At 29.4% G+C, this 13,043-nt stretch overlaps 1 protein-coding gene across 1 annotated transcript; it reads left to right on the top strand.

Moving 5' to 3' along the window:
• The first annotated feature begins 10,986 nt into the window (after window positions 1–10,986).
• LOC145604105 (uncharacterized) lies at window positions 10,987–12,174 on the top strand. Its single transcript, XM_081660052.1, has one exon. The coding sequence runs from the start codon at window positions 10,987–10,989 to the stop codon at window positions 12,172–12,174; it is 1,188 nt and encodes a 395-aa protein (XP_081516178.1).
• Window positions 12,175–13,043: the final 869 nt, after the last annotated feature.

Genomic DNA, 13,043 nt, shown 5'->3' with positions numbered 1-13,043 from the left:
ATTTGATTCAAAAAGCTTTGTTGAATGCATTTGACTTTCTTTTGATACAAAAAGTTTTGTATGAATGTGTGTGACTTTCACTTGACTCAATTATCTTTATTGAAGGCATTTGACTTTCATTTGATATAAAAAGCTTTGTTTGAATGTGTTTGACTTTCATTTCAGTGAAAAAGCTTTGTTGAATGCATTTGACTTTCTTTTGATTCAAAGAACTTTGTATGAATGTGTTTAACTATCATTTGACTCAATTAGCTTTGTTGAAATCATTTGACTTTCATTTGACTAAAAAAGCTTTTTTTGAATGTGTTTGACTTTCATTTGACTCAATTAGCTTTGTAGAATGCATTTGACTTTCATTTGACTAAATTTGCTTCGTATGAATGTGTTTGACTTTCATTTAACTCAATTAGAATTGTTAATTGCATTTCACTTTCATTTAATTCAAAAAGCTTTGTTTGAATATGTTTGACTTTCATTTGACTCAATTAGCTTTGTTCAATGTAATTTACTTTCATTTGATTTAAATTGTTTTGTTTGAATGTGTTTGACTTTTATTTTACTTAATTAGCTTTTCATAATGCATTTGAATTTCATTTGACTCAATTAGTTTTGTATGAATGAGTTTGAGTTTCATTTGACTTAATTAGCTTTGTTAATTGGATTTTATTTCATTTAATTCAAAAAGCTTTGTTTGAATGTGTTTGACATTCATTTTATTCAAAAAGCTTTGTTTGAATGTGTTTGACTTTCATTTGATTCAAAAAGCTTTGTTTAAATGTGTTTGACTTTCATTTGAGTCAAAAAGTTTTGTTAAATGCATTTGACTTTCATTTGATTTAAAAAGCTTTGTTTGAATGTGTTTGACTTTCATTTGACTCAATTATCTTTGTTGAATGCATTTAACTTTCATTTGATTCAAAAAAGCTTTGTATGAATGTGTTTGACTTTCATTTGACTCAATTAGCTTTCTTAATTGCATTTCACTTTCATTTAATTCAACAAGCTTTATTTGATTGTGTTTGACTTTCATTTGACTCAATTAGCTTTGTTGATTGTATGTTACTCAAATTGGATTCAAAAAGCTTTGTTAGAATGTATTTGTCTTTCATTTGACTCTATTAGCTTTGTTGAATGTATTTGACTTTCATTTTATTCTAAACGCTTTGTTTGATTGTGTTTGACTTTCATTTGACTCAATTAGCTTTGTAGATTGTATTTGACTTTCATTTTACTCAATTAGCCTTGTATGAATGTTTTTGACATTTATTCGACTCATTTAGCTTTGTTAATTGCATTTCACTTTCATTTAATTCAAAAAGCTATGTTTGAATGTGTTTGACTTTCATTTGATTTAAAAAGCTTTGTTTGAATGTGTTTCACTTTTATTTGACTCAATTAGCTTTGCTGAATGCGTTTGACTTTCATTTGATTCAAAACATATTGTTTGAATGTGTTTCACTTTCATTTGACTCAATTAGCTTTGCTGAATGCATTTGACTTTTATTTGATTCAAAAAGCTTTGTTTGAATGTGTTTGACTTTCATTTGACTCAATTATCTTTGTTGAATGCATTTATGCATTTGACTTTTATTTGATTCAAAAACCTTTGTATGAATGTGTTAGACTTTCATTTGACTCAATTATCTTTCCTGAATGCACTATAATTCATTTGAAACAAAAAGCTTTGTTTAAATGTGTTTGAATTTCATATGAGTTAAAAAACTTTGTTGAATTCATTTGACTTTAATTTTATTCAAAAAGCTTTGTTTGAATGTGTTTGACTTTCAATTGACACAATTATCTTTGTTGAATGCATTTGACTTTCGTTTAATTCAAAAAGCTTTGTTTGATTGTGTTTGACTTTCGTTTGTCACAATCAGCTTTGTTGAATGCATTTTACTTTCATTTGATTCAAAAAGTTTTGTATGAATGTGTGTGACTTTCATTTGACTCAATTATCTTTATTGAAGGCATTTGACATTCATTTGATATAAAAAGCTTTGCTTGAATGTGTTTTACTTTCATTTGAGTCAAAAAACTTTGTTGAATGCATTTGAATTTCTTTAGATTCAAAAAGCTTTGTATGAATGTGTTTGACTTTCATTTGACTCATTTATCTTTATTAAATGCATTTGACTCTCATTTGATTCAAAAAGCTTTGTTGAATGCATTTGACTTTCTTTTGATTCAAAAAGTTTTGTATGAATGTGTGTGACTTTCGCTTGACTCAATTATCTTTATTGAAGGCATTTGACTTTCATTTGATATAAGAAGCTTTGTTAGAATGTGTTTAACTTTCATTTGAGTCAAAAAGCTTTGTTGAATGCATTTGACTTTCTTTTGATTCAAAGAGCTTTGTATGAATGTGTTTGACTTTCATTTGACTCAATTAGCTTTGTTGAAAGCATTTGACTTTCATTTGATTAAAAAAGCTTTTTTTGAATGTGTTTGACTTTCATTTGACTCAATTAGCTTTGTAGAATGCATTTGACTTTCATTTGACTAAATTTGGTTCGTATGAATGTGTTTGACTTTCATTTAACTCAATTAGAATTGTTAATTGCATTTCACTTTCATTTAATTCAAAAAGCTTTGTTTGAATGTGTTTGACTTTCATTTGACTCAATTAGCTTTGTTCAATGTAATTTACTTTCATTTGATTTAAATTGCTTTGTTTGAATGTGTTTGACTTTCATTTTACTCAATTAGCTTTTCATAATGCATTTGACTTTCATTTGACTCAATTAGTTTTGTATGAATGAGTTTAACTTTCATTTGACTCAATTAGCTTTGTTAATTGGATTTTATTTCATTTAATTCAAAAAGATTTGTTTGAATGTGTTTGACATTCATTTGATTCAAAAAGTTTTGTTTGAATGTGTTTGACTTTCATTTTACTGAATTAGCTTTGTTGAATGCATTTGACTTTCATTTGATTCAAAAAGCTTTGTTTGAATGTGTTTGACTTTCATTTGAGTCAAAAAGTTTTGTTGAATGCATTTGACTTTCATTTGATTTAAAAAGCTTTGTTTGAATGTGTTTGACTTTCATTTGGCTCAATTATCTTTGTTGAATGCATTTAACTTTCATTTGATTCAAAAAAGCTTTGTATGAATGTGTTTGTCTTTCATTTGACTCCATTAGCTTTGTTGAATGTGTTTGACTTTCATTTGATTCTAAACGCTTTGTTTGAATGTGTTTGACTTTCATTTGACTCAATTAGCTTTGTAGATTGCATTTGACTTTCATTTTACTCAATTAGCCTTGTATGAATGTTTTTAACATTTATTCGACTCAATTAGCTTTGTTAATTTCATTTCACTTTCATTTAATTCAAAAGGCTATGTTTGAATGTGTTTGACTTTCATTTAATTTAAAAAGCTTTGTTTGAATGTGTTTGACTTTTATTTGACTCAATTAGCTTTGCTGAATGCGTTTGACTTTCATTTGATTCAAAACATATTGTTTGAATGTGTTTCACTTTCATTTGACTCAATTAGCTTTGTTGAAAGCATTTGACTTTCATTTGATTAAAAAAGCTTTTTTTGAATGTGTTTGACTTTCATTTGACTCAATTAGCTTTGTAGAATGCATTTGACTTTCATTTGACTAAATTTGCTTCGTATGAATGTGTTTGACTTTCATTTAACTCAATTAGAATTGTTAATTGCATTTCACTTTCATTTAATTCAAAAAGCTTTGTTTGAATGTGTTTGACTTTCATTTGACTCAATTAGCTTTGTTCAATGTAATTTACTTTCATTTGATTTAAATTGCTTTGTTTGAATGTGTTTGACTTTCAATTTACTCAATTAGCTTTTCATAATGCATTTGACTTTCATTTGACTCAATTAGTTTTGTATGAATGAGTTTAACTTTCATTTGACTCAATTAGCTTTGTTAATTGGATTTTATTTCATTTAATTCAAAAAGATTTGTTTGAATGTGTTTGACATTCATTTGATTCAAAAAGTTTTGTTTGAATGTGTTTGACTTTCATTTTACTCAATTAGCTTTGTTGAATGCATTTGACTTTCATTTGATTCAAAAAGCTTTGTTTGAATGTGTTTGACTTTCATTTGAGTCAAAAAGTTTTGTTGAATGCATTTGACTTTCATTTGATTTAAAAAGCTTTGTTTGAATGTGTTTGACTTTCATTTGGTTCAATTATCTTTGTTGAATGCATTTAACTTTCATTTGATTCAAAAAAGCTTTGTATGAATGTGTTTGTCTTTCATTTGACTCTATTAGCTTTGTTGAATGTGTTTGACTTTCATTTGATTCTAAACGCTTTGTTTGAATGTGTTTGACTTTCATTTGACTCAATTAGCTTTGTAGATTGCATTTGACTTTCATTTTACTCAATTAGCCTTGTATGAATGTTTTTAACATTTATTCGACTCAATTAGCTTTGTTAATTTCATTTCACTTTCATTTAATTCAAAAGGCTATGTTTGAATGTGTTTGACTTTCATTTAATTTAAAAAGCTTTGGTTGAATGTGTTTGACTTTTATTTGACTCAATTAGCTTTGCTGAATGCGTTTGACTTTCATTTGATTCAAAACATATTGTTTGAATGTGTTTCACTTTCATTTGACTCAATTAGCTTTGCTGAATGCTTTGACTTTCATTTGATTCAAAAAGCTTTGTTTGAATGTGTTTGACTTTTATTTGATTCAATTAGATTTGTTGAATGCATGTTACTTTCATTGGATTCAAAAAGCTTTGTTAGAATGTGTTTGTCTTTCATTTGACTCAATTAGCTTTGTTGAATGTATTTGACTTTCATTTGATTCAAAAAGCTTTGTTTGAATGTGTTTGACTTTCATTTGACTCAATTATCTTTGTTGAATGAATTAGACTTTCATTTTACTCAATTTGCCTTGTATGAATGTGTTTAACTTTTACTTGACTCAATTAGCTTTGTTATTTGCATTTCAATTTCATTTAATTCAAAAGCTATGTTTGAATGTGTTTGACTTTCATTTGATTTAAAAAAACTTTATTTGAATGTGTTTGACTTTCATTTGACTCAATTAGCTTTGTTGAATGCATTTGACTTTCATTTGATTCAAAAAGCTCTGTATGAATGTGTTTGACTTTCATTTGACTCAATTATATTTATTGAATGAATTTGACTTTCATTTAATTCAAAAAGCTTTGTGTGAATGTGTTTGACTTTCATTTGACTCAATTAGCTTTGTTGAATGCATTTGATTTTCATTTTATTCAAAAAGCTTTTTTGAATGTGTTTGACATTCATTTGACTCAATTAGCTTTTTAGAATGCATTTGACTTTCATTTGACACAATTAGCTTTGTATGAATGTGTTTGCTTTCATTTGACTCGATTAGCTTTGTTAATTGCATTTCACTTTCATTTTATTTAAAAAGCTTTGTTTGAATGTGTTTGACTGTCATTTGACTTAATAATCTTTGTTGAATGCATTTTATTTGCATTTGATGCAAAAAGCTTTGTTTTAATGTGTTTGACTTTCATTCAACTCAAGTAGCTCTGTTGAATGTGTTTGAATTTCATTTGATTCAATTATCTTTGTTGAATTACATTCAATTGATTCAAAAAGCTTTGTATGAATCTAGTTGACTTTCATTTAACTCAATTATCTTTGTTGAATGCATTTGAATTTCATTTGATTCAAAAACCATTGTTTGAATGTGTTTGACTTTCATTTGACTCAATTAGCTTTCTTGAATGTATTTGACTTTTATTTGATTCAAAAGCCTTTTTTTGTATGTGTTTGACTTTCATTTGACTCAATTAGCTTTGTAGAATGCATTTAACTTTCATTTTACTCAATTAGCTTTGTATGAATGTGTTTGACTTTCATTTGACTAAATTAGCTCTTTTTATTGCATTTCACTTTCATTTAATTTAAAAAGCTTTGTTTGAATGTGTTTTACTTTCATTTGACTCAATTATCTTTGTTGAATGCATTTGACTTTCATTTGATTCAAAAAGCTTTGTTTGAATGTGTTTGACTTTGATTTGACTCAATTATCATTATTGAATGCATTTCACTTTCATTTGATTCGAAAAGCTATGTTTGAATGTGTTTGACTTTCATTTGTCTCAATTATCTTTGTTGAATGCATTTGACTTTCATTAAATACAAAAAGTTTTGTTTGAATGTGTTTGACTTTCATTAGACTTAATTATCTTTGCTGAATGCGTTTGACTTTCATTAGACTTAATTATCTTTGCTGAATGCGTTTGACTTTCATTAGACTTAATTATCTTTGCTGAATGTGTTTGACTTTCATTTGACTCAATTATCTTTGTTGAATGCATTTTACTTTCATTCGATTCAAAAAGCTTTGTATGAATGTGTTTGACTTTCATTTGACACAATTATCTTCGTTAAATGCATTTGACTTTCACTTGATTTTAAAAGGTTTGTTTGAATATGTTTGACTTTCATTTGGTTCAAAAAGCTTTGTTTGAATGTGTTTGACTTTCATTTGACTCAATTAGCTTTATTGAATGCATTTAACTTTTATTTGATACAAAAAGCTTTGTATGAATGTGTTTGACTTTCATTTGACTCAATTAGCTTTGTTAAATGCATTTGAGTTTTATTTGATTCAAAAAGCTTTGTATGAATATGTTTGACTTTCATTTGACCTAATTACCTTTGTTGAATCCATTTGACTTTCATTTGATTCAATATATCTCTTTTTTGTTGTTATTGAAAACAAGTTTTCTTACTAGTTGTTGCTAGATTTCATCAAATTTTTTCTTGTTTCCATATATCAACAAAATCTGACAACTAATTTTTTATTTGTAGCGATTTCGAAACAAATTGAGGCAACAAATTTTTGAATTGTTCCTATTAGAAATTAGTCGTCTTACTAGTTGTTGCATTTTACATTCACTTGATTCAAAAACTTTGTTTGAAAGTGTTTGACTTTCATTTGACTCAATTAGGTTTGTTGAATGCATTTGACTTTCATTTGATTCAAAAAGCTTTGTTTGAATGTGTTTGACTTTCATTTGACTCAATTGTCTTTGTTGAAAGTATTCGACTTTCATTTGATTCAAAAAGCGTTGTTGAATGTGTTTGACTTTCATTTGACTCAATTAGCTTTGTTAAATGCATTTGAGTTTTATTTGATTCAAAAAGCTTTGTATGAATGTGTTTGACTTTCATTTGACCAACATACCTTTGTTGAATGCATTTGACTTTCATTTGATTCAATATATCTATTTTTTGTTGCTATTGAAAAAAAGTTGTCTTACTTGTTGTTGGTAGATTTCATCAAATTTGTCTTGTTTCCATATATCAACAAATTTTGACAACTAATTTTTTATTTGTAGCGATTTAGAAACAAATTAAGGCAACAAATTTTTGAATTGTTCTGATTAGAAATTAGCCGTCACATTATTATTGCTTGCTGACAACAGATTTTTTATTAGTTGTCTTTTAGCAATGCCATTTTACAAAACGTTTTGCAACAAAATTTCTAGTTGTTGCTATTGGAGACACTTGTTTTACTATTTGCTAAAATGACATCACATTTTAATTTGTTGCCATTTGAAACAAGTTGTGATATAAATTGTTGCTAACTTATTAAAAGTCATTGAAGTAATTTACATAATATGTTGTAATAAATAAAACGAAAACAAGTCATCTTGTTCTATACAAAAGAACTATTAGAAAGAATTAATAATCGTTCAATCACTTTTAACAATAAAACGAAGGCGATAAAATAATATATATTATTTTATAAGTTCATTAGAAAGAGCATGTAGAAAATGGGAATGCTTCTTACTATTTTGCCCGAATTTGCTTGATTTTGGTTCTACAAGACCTTAAAACCTTATGAATTTCTTTGTTTTTGTGATTTCTTTTGTGAGGCAGTTACGAATACATATATTTGACATGATTCAAGCCTTTTCAAGTTCATTAGAAAGAGCATGTAGAAAATGGGAATACATCTTCCCATTTTGGTCGAATTTGCTTGATTTTGGCTCAACAAGACCTTAAAACCTTATAACATGCTTTATTTTTGTGATTTATTTTCTTAGAAAGTTATAAATACATATATTTGACATGAATCAAGCCTTTTCAAGTTTATTAGAAAGAGCATGTTGAAAATGGGTACGCTTTTTCCAATTTTGCCCGAATTTGCTTAATTTTGGTTCTACAACACCTTAAAACCTTATAACTTGCTTTGTTTTTTGTGATTTATATGTTTCGAAAATTTTAAATACTTTTATTTGATATGATTCAAGAATTTATAAGTTCATTAGAAAGAGCATGTAGAAAACGGAAAGGCTTCTTACTATTTTGCCCGAATTTGCTTGATTTTGGTTCTACAAGACATTAAAACCTTATAACTTGCTTTTTTTTTGTGATTTTTTTGTTAGGAAGTTATAAATACATATATTTGACATGAATCAAGCCTTTCCAAGTTTATTAAAAAGAGCATGTAGAAAAAGGGAATGCTTCTTACTATTTTGCCCGAATTTGCTTGATTTCAGTTCTACAAGACCTTAAAACCTTATAACTTGCTTTGTTTTTGTGATTTCTATGCTTATGCATTTATAAATACATATATTTCACATGATTCAAACAATTATAAGTTCATTAGAAAGAGCATGTAGAATTTGGGACTGCTTTTTACTATTTTGCCCGAATTTGCTTGATTTTGGTTCTACAAGACCTTTAAACCTCATAACTTGCTTTGTTTCTGTGATTTATTTTTTTTTATAGATTTATAAATACATGTATTTGACATGATCCAAGCATTTATAAGTTCATTAGAAAGAGCATGTAGAAAATGGGAACGTTTCTTCCCATTTTGCCCGAATTTGCATGATTTTGGTTCTACAAGACCTTAAAACCTTATAAATTGCTTTTGCTTTGTTATTATTTGCTTAGGAAGTTATAAGTATGTATATTTGACATGATTCAAGAACTTATAATTTCAGTAGAAAGAGTATGTAGAAAATGGGAATGCTTCATACTATTTTGCCCGAATTTGCTTGATTTTGGGTCTACAAGACCTTAAAACCTTATGAATTGCTTTGTTTTTGTTATTTCCTTTGTGCGGCAGTTACGAATACATATATTTGACATGACTCAAGCCTTTTCAAGTTCATTAGAAAGAGCATGTAGAAAATGGGAATGCTTCTTCCCATTTTGCCCGAATTTGCTTGATTTTGGTTCTACAAGACCTTAAAACCTTTTAACATGCTTTTGCTTTGTTATTTATTTGCTTAGGAAGTTATACGAATGTATATTTGGCATGATTCGAGAATTTATAATTTCATTAGAAATAGCATGTAGAAAATGTGAACCCTTCATCCCATTTTGCCCGAATTTGTTTGATTTCGGTTCTACTAGACCTTAAATTCTTATAACTTTCTTTGTCTTAGTGATTTCTATGCTTAGGCAGTTACAAAAATATATATTTGACCTGATTCAAGCCTTTATAAGTTCATTAGAGAGAGCATGTAGAAAATGGGAACGCTTCTTCCCATTTCGGCCGAATTTGCTTGATTTCAGTTCTACCAGACCTTAAAACCTTATAAATTGCTTTCTCTTTGTTATTTATTCTCTTAGGAAGTTACAAATACATATATTTGATATGATTCATGCCTTTAAAATTTCATTAGAAGGAGCATGTAGAAAACGGGAACGCTTCTTCCCATTTTGGCCGAATTTGCTTGATTTTGGTTCTACAACACCTTAAAACCTTAACCATGCTCTTTTTGTGATTTCTTTTCTTAGGATGTTATAAATACATATATTAGACATGAATCAGGCATTTTCAAGTTCATTAGAAAGAGCGTCTAGAAAATAGGAACGCTTCTTCTCATTTTGCCTGAATTTGCTTGATTTCGGTTCTACCAGACCTTAAAATCTTATAACTTTGTTTTTGTGATTTCTATGCTTAGGCAGTTACTAATAAATAAATTTTACATGACTCAAGCATTTATAAGCTCATTAGAAAGAGCATGTAGAAAATGGGAACGCTTCTTACCATTTTACCCGGAAATGCTTGATTTTGGTTCTACAAGACCTTAAAACCTTATAACATCCTTTTTTTGTGATTTATTTTGTTATGAAGTTATAAATACATATATTTGACATGACTCAAGCCTTTTTATGTTCATTAGAAAGAGCATGTTGAAAATGGGAATGCTTTATCCCATTTTGCTCGAATTTTAAAACCTTATATCTTGCTTTTTTATTTTTTTTGTGATTTCTAAGCTTAGGAAGTTATAAATACATATATTTGACATAATTTAAGCTTTTATAAGTTCATTAGAAGGAGCATGTAGAAAATGGGAACGCTTCTTCCTATTTGGGCCGAATTTGGTTGATTTTGGTTCTACAAGACCTTAAATCCTTATAACATCTTTTGTTTTTGTGATTTATTTTGTTAGGAATTTATAAATACATATATTTGACATGACTCTAGCCTTTTCAAGTTCATTAGAAAGTGCATGTAGAAAATGAGGACGCTTCTTCTTATTTTGCCTGAATTTCCTTGATTTCGGTTCTACCAGACCTTAAAACCTTATAAATTGATTTCTCTTTGTTATTTATTTTCTTAGGCAGTTATAAATACATATGTTTGACATGATTCAAGCCATTATAAGTTTATTAGAAGGAGCATGTAGAAAATGGGAACGCTTCTTCCCATTTTGGCTGAATTTGGTTGATTTTGGTTCTACAAGACCTTAAAACCTTATAACATGCTTTTTTTTGTGATTTATTTTCTTAGGAATTTATAAATACATATATTAGACATGATTCAAGCCTTTTCAAGTTCATTAGAAAGAGTGTGTAGAAAATGGGAACGCTTCTTCTCATATGATGTTAATTGGTAACAATAATTTTCATTTTGATGACCTTAAATAGTTAAATGACCTAAAAGAATGTCATTCTTCTAAGTGCTTTACTTAATTTGTCTATGCTTTTTGTATCATTTATTTTTTACTGAAACAGCTATATAATGAGGGAGGATCGAGCATGGATGTATAAACGGTTAGAAGGAAAATTGCTTAGTCCTACCTTTGTTGAAAAGGTCAATGAATTTATTACATTTGCTACCACACAAGACAATGTCGTGATAGATGGTGTGATGAAATGTCCATGTGCACAGTGTCGAAATATTCCTTTTCAAGATCTTGATACCATTAAGGAGCATCTCTATAGGCATGGTTTTTTGCCTAACTATTTCCAATGGGTTTTTCATGGTGAACTGCACTTCCAAAGAGAATCCCAAAGTAGCAGCTCCATATCCACCGAGGATGCATTGAACCCATATAGAAACGTGGTATTAGATGCCTTTGGACTAGAAGGTTGTTTAGAAAATATTGAAGAAGAGCCACATGCTAGTTACAAGAAGTTCTTTGACATGTTGAAGGCAGCGGAAGAGCCATTGTATGATGGCCACAAGTTTTCTATATTGTCTGCTTCTACAAGGATGGCAAACATCAAGTGCGAGTATAATATTCCACATAAAGCTATAGATGGTGTTGCTTCCTTGATGAAAGACATGTGCCTAGATGAAAATAAGATGACAAATAGTTTTTACAAGACTAAGAAATTGCTTGAAGGGCTAGAACTTCTGCACCAAAAGCTTCATGTATGTCCAAATGGATGTATGTTATTTTGGAAGGAACACAAAGATCTCATAGAATGTCTATATTGGAAAGGAAGTCGTTATAAGACACTTAGAGAAAGTGGCAACAATTCTCTTCATAGTGCTCTTATTTACTTTCCTATAGGCCCGAGATTACAAAGATTATATGCAATAAGATTTACTGCGGAGCAGATGAGGTGGCATAAAGATAATCCTCGAGTTCATGGCCTTATGTCTCATCCAAGTGATGGAGAGGCGTGGAAACACCTAGATAAAGAGTACCCTTCTTTTGCTGCGGAGCCTAGAAATGTCCGACTAGGTCTTTGTACCGACGAATTTTCACCATTTGGAAAGACAGGAAGGCAATATTCTTGTTGGGACATCATTTTAACTCCTTATAATCTTCCACCTGAATTGTGCATGAAGAAACCTTTTATGTTTCTAAGTTTGATAAGTCCAGGTCCGAAGAATCCTAAAGGGAATCTCGATGTGTACTTGCAACCTCTTATTGAAGAGTTAAAGCAATTATTGGAGGTTGGGTTACCGACTTTATGACATCTCGCAATAACAAAATTTTCAATTAAAGGTTGCATTGCTTTGGACTATTAGTGATTTTCCGGCTTAGGATGCTTTCAGGATGGACCACGTCGGGTAGATTAGCTTGCCCATACTGTATGGAAAACACTAAGGCTTTCACTCTTAAAAATGGTGGAAAACAAAGTTGGTTTGATTGTCACCGTCAGTTTTTACCCCATGATCATAATTTTCGAAAAAATAAGAGTGCTTTTTTAAAGATAGAGTTGAGGATGATTCCCCACCACCAAGAATGAGTGGCGAGGACATTTGGAATCGAGTATCTTTATTTCCAAAAACTGTTAAGCAAATAAGGGGTGATGATGGAAAGTTCCACCATTAGACAAAGCAAAGCGTCTTTTGGAAGCTTCCATATTGGAGCAAGCTCTTGATACGCCACAATCTTGATGTCATGCACATTGAAAAAAAATGTATTTGATAATGTGTTTCACGCTGTAATGGATGTTAAGGGTAAAACTAAAGACAATGTGAAAGCAAGAAGAGACTTGGGGGAGTATTGTAAACGACGAAAATTGGAGGCGCAAGATGTTATTAATAGTAAAGGGGAAAAACGGACTTTAAAACCGAATGCTCCTTTTGTGTTGCCTAAAGAGAAAAGGAAACTTATTTTTGAATGGGTGAAGAAATTAAAGTTTCCTATTGGATATGCTTCTAATTTAGGTAGATGCGTTGATTTAAAGGAGTGTAAGCTATTCGGTATGAAAAGTCATGATTGTCATGTTTTTATGCAACGATTGCTACCAGCGGTATTTAAAGACTTGTTACCCTCAAATGTGTGGAATGTTATTACTGAGTTGAGCCAATTTTTTAGAGATCTTTGCGCCACCACC

The sequence above is a fragment of the Chenopodium album genome, chromosome 22 (assembly GCF_948465745.1).
Source record: "Chenopodium album chromosome 22, dcCheAlbu1.1, whole genome shotgun sequence".
NCBI classification, from domain to species: Eukaryota; Viridiplantae; Streptophyta; class Magnoliopsida; order Caryophyllales; family Amaranthaceae; genus Chenopodium; species Chenopodium album.
The sequence above is the reverse complement of the archived record's forward strand: the minus strand, read 5'-3'. Positions and strand labels throughout refer to the sequence as shown.

Excerpts from the sequence above, each read along its gene's own strand:
- LOC145604105 (XM_081660052.1), top strand. The coding sequence starts at position 10,987 with ATGAGGGAGGATCGAGCATGGATGTATAAACGGTTAGAAGGAAAATTG.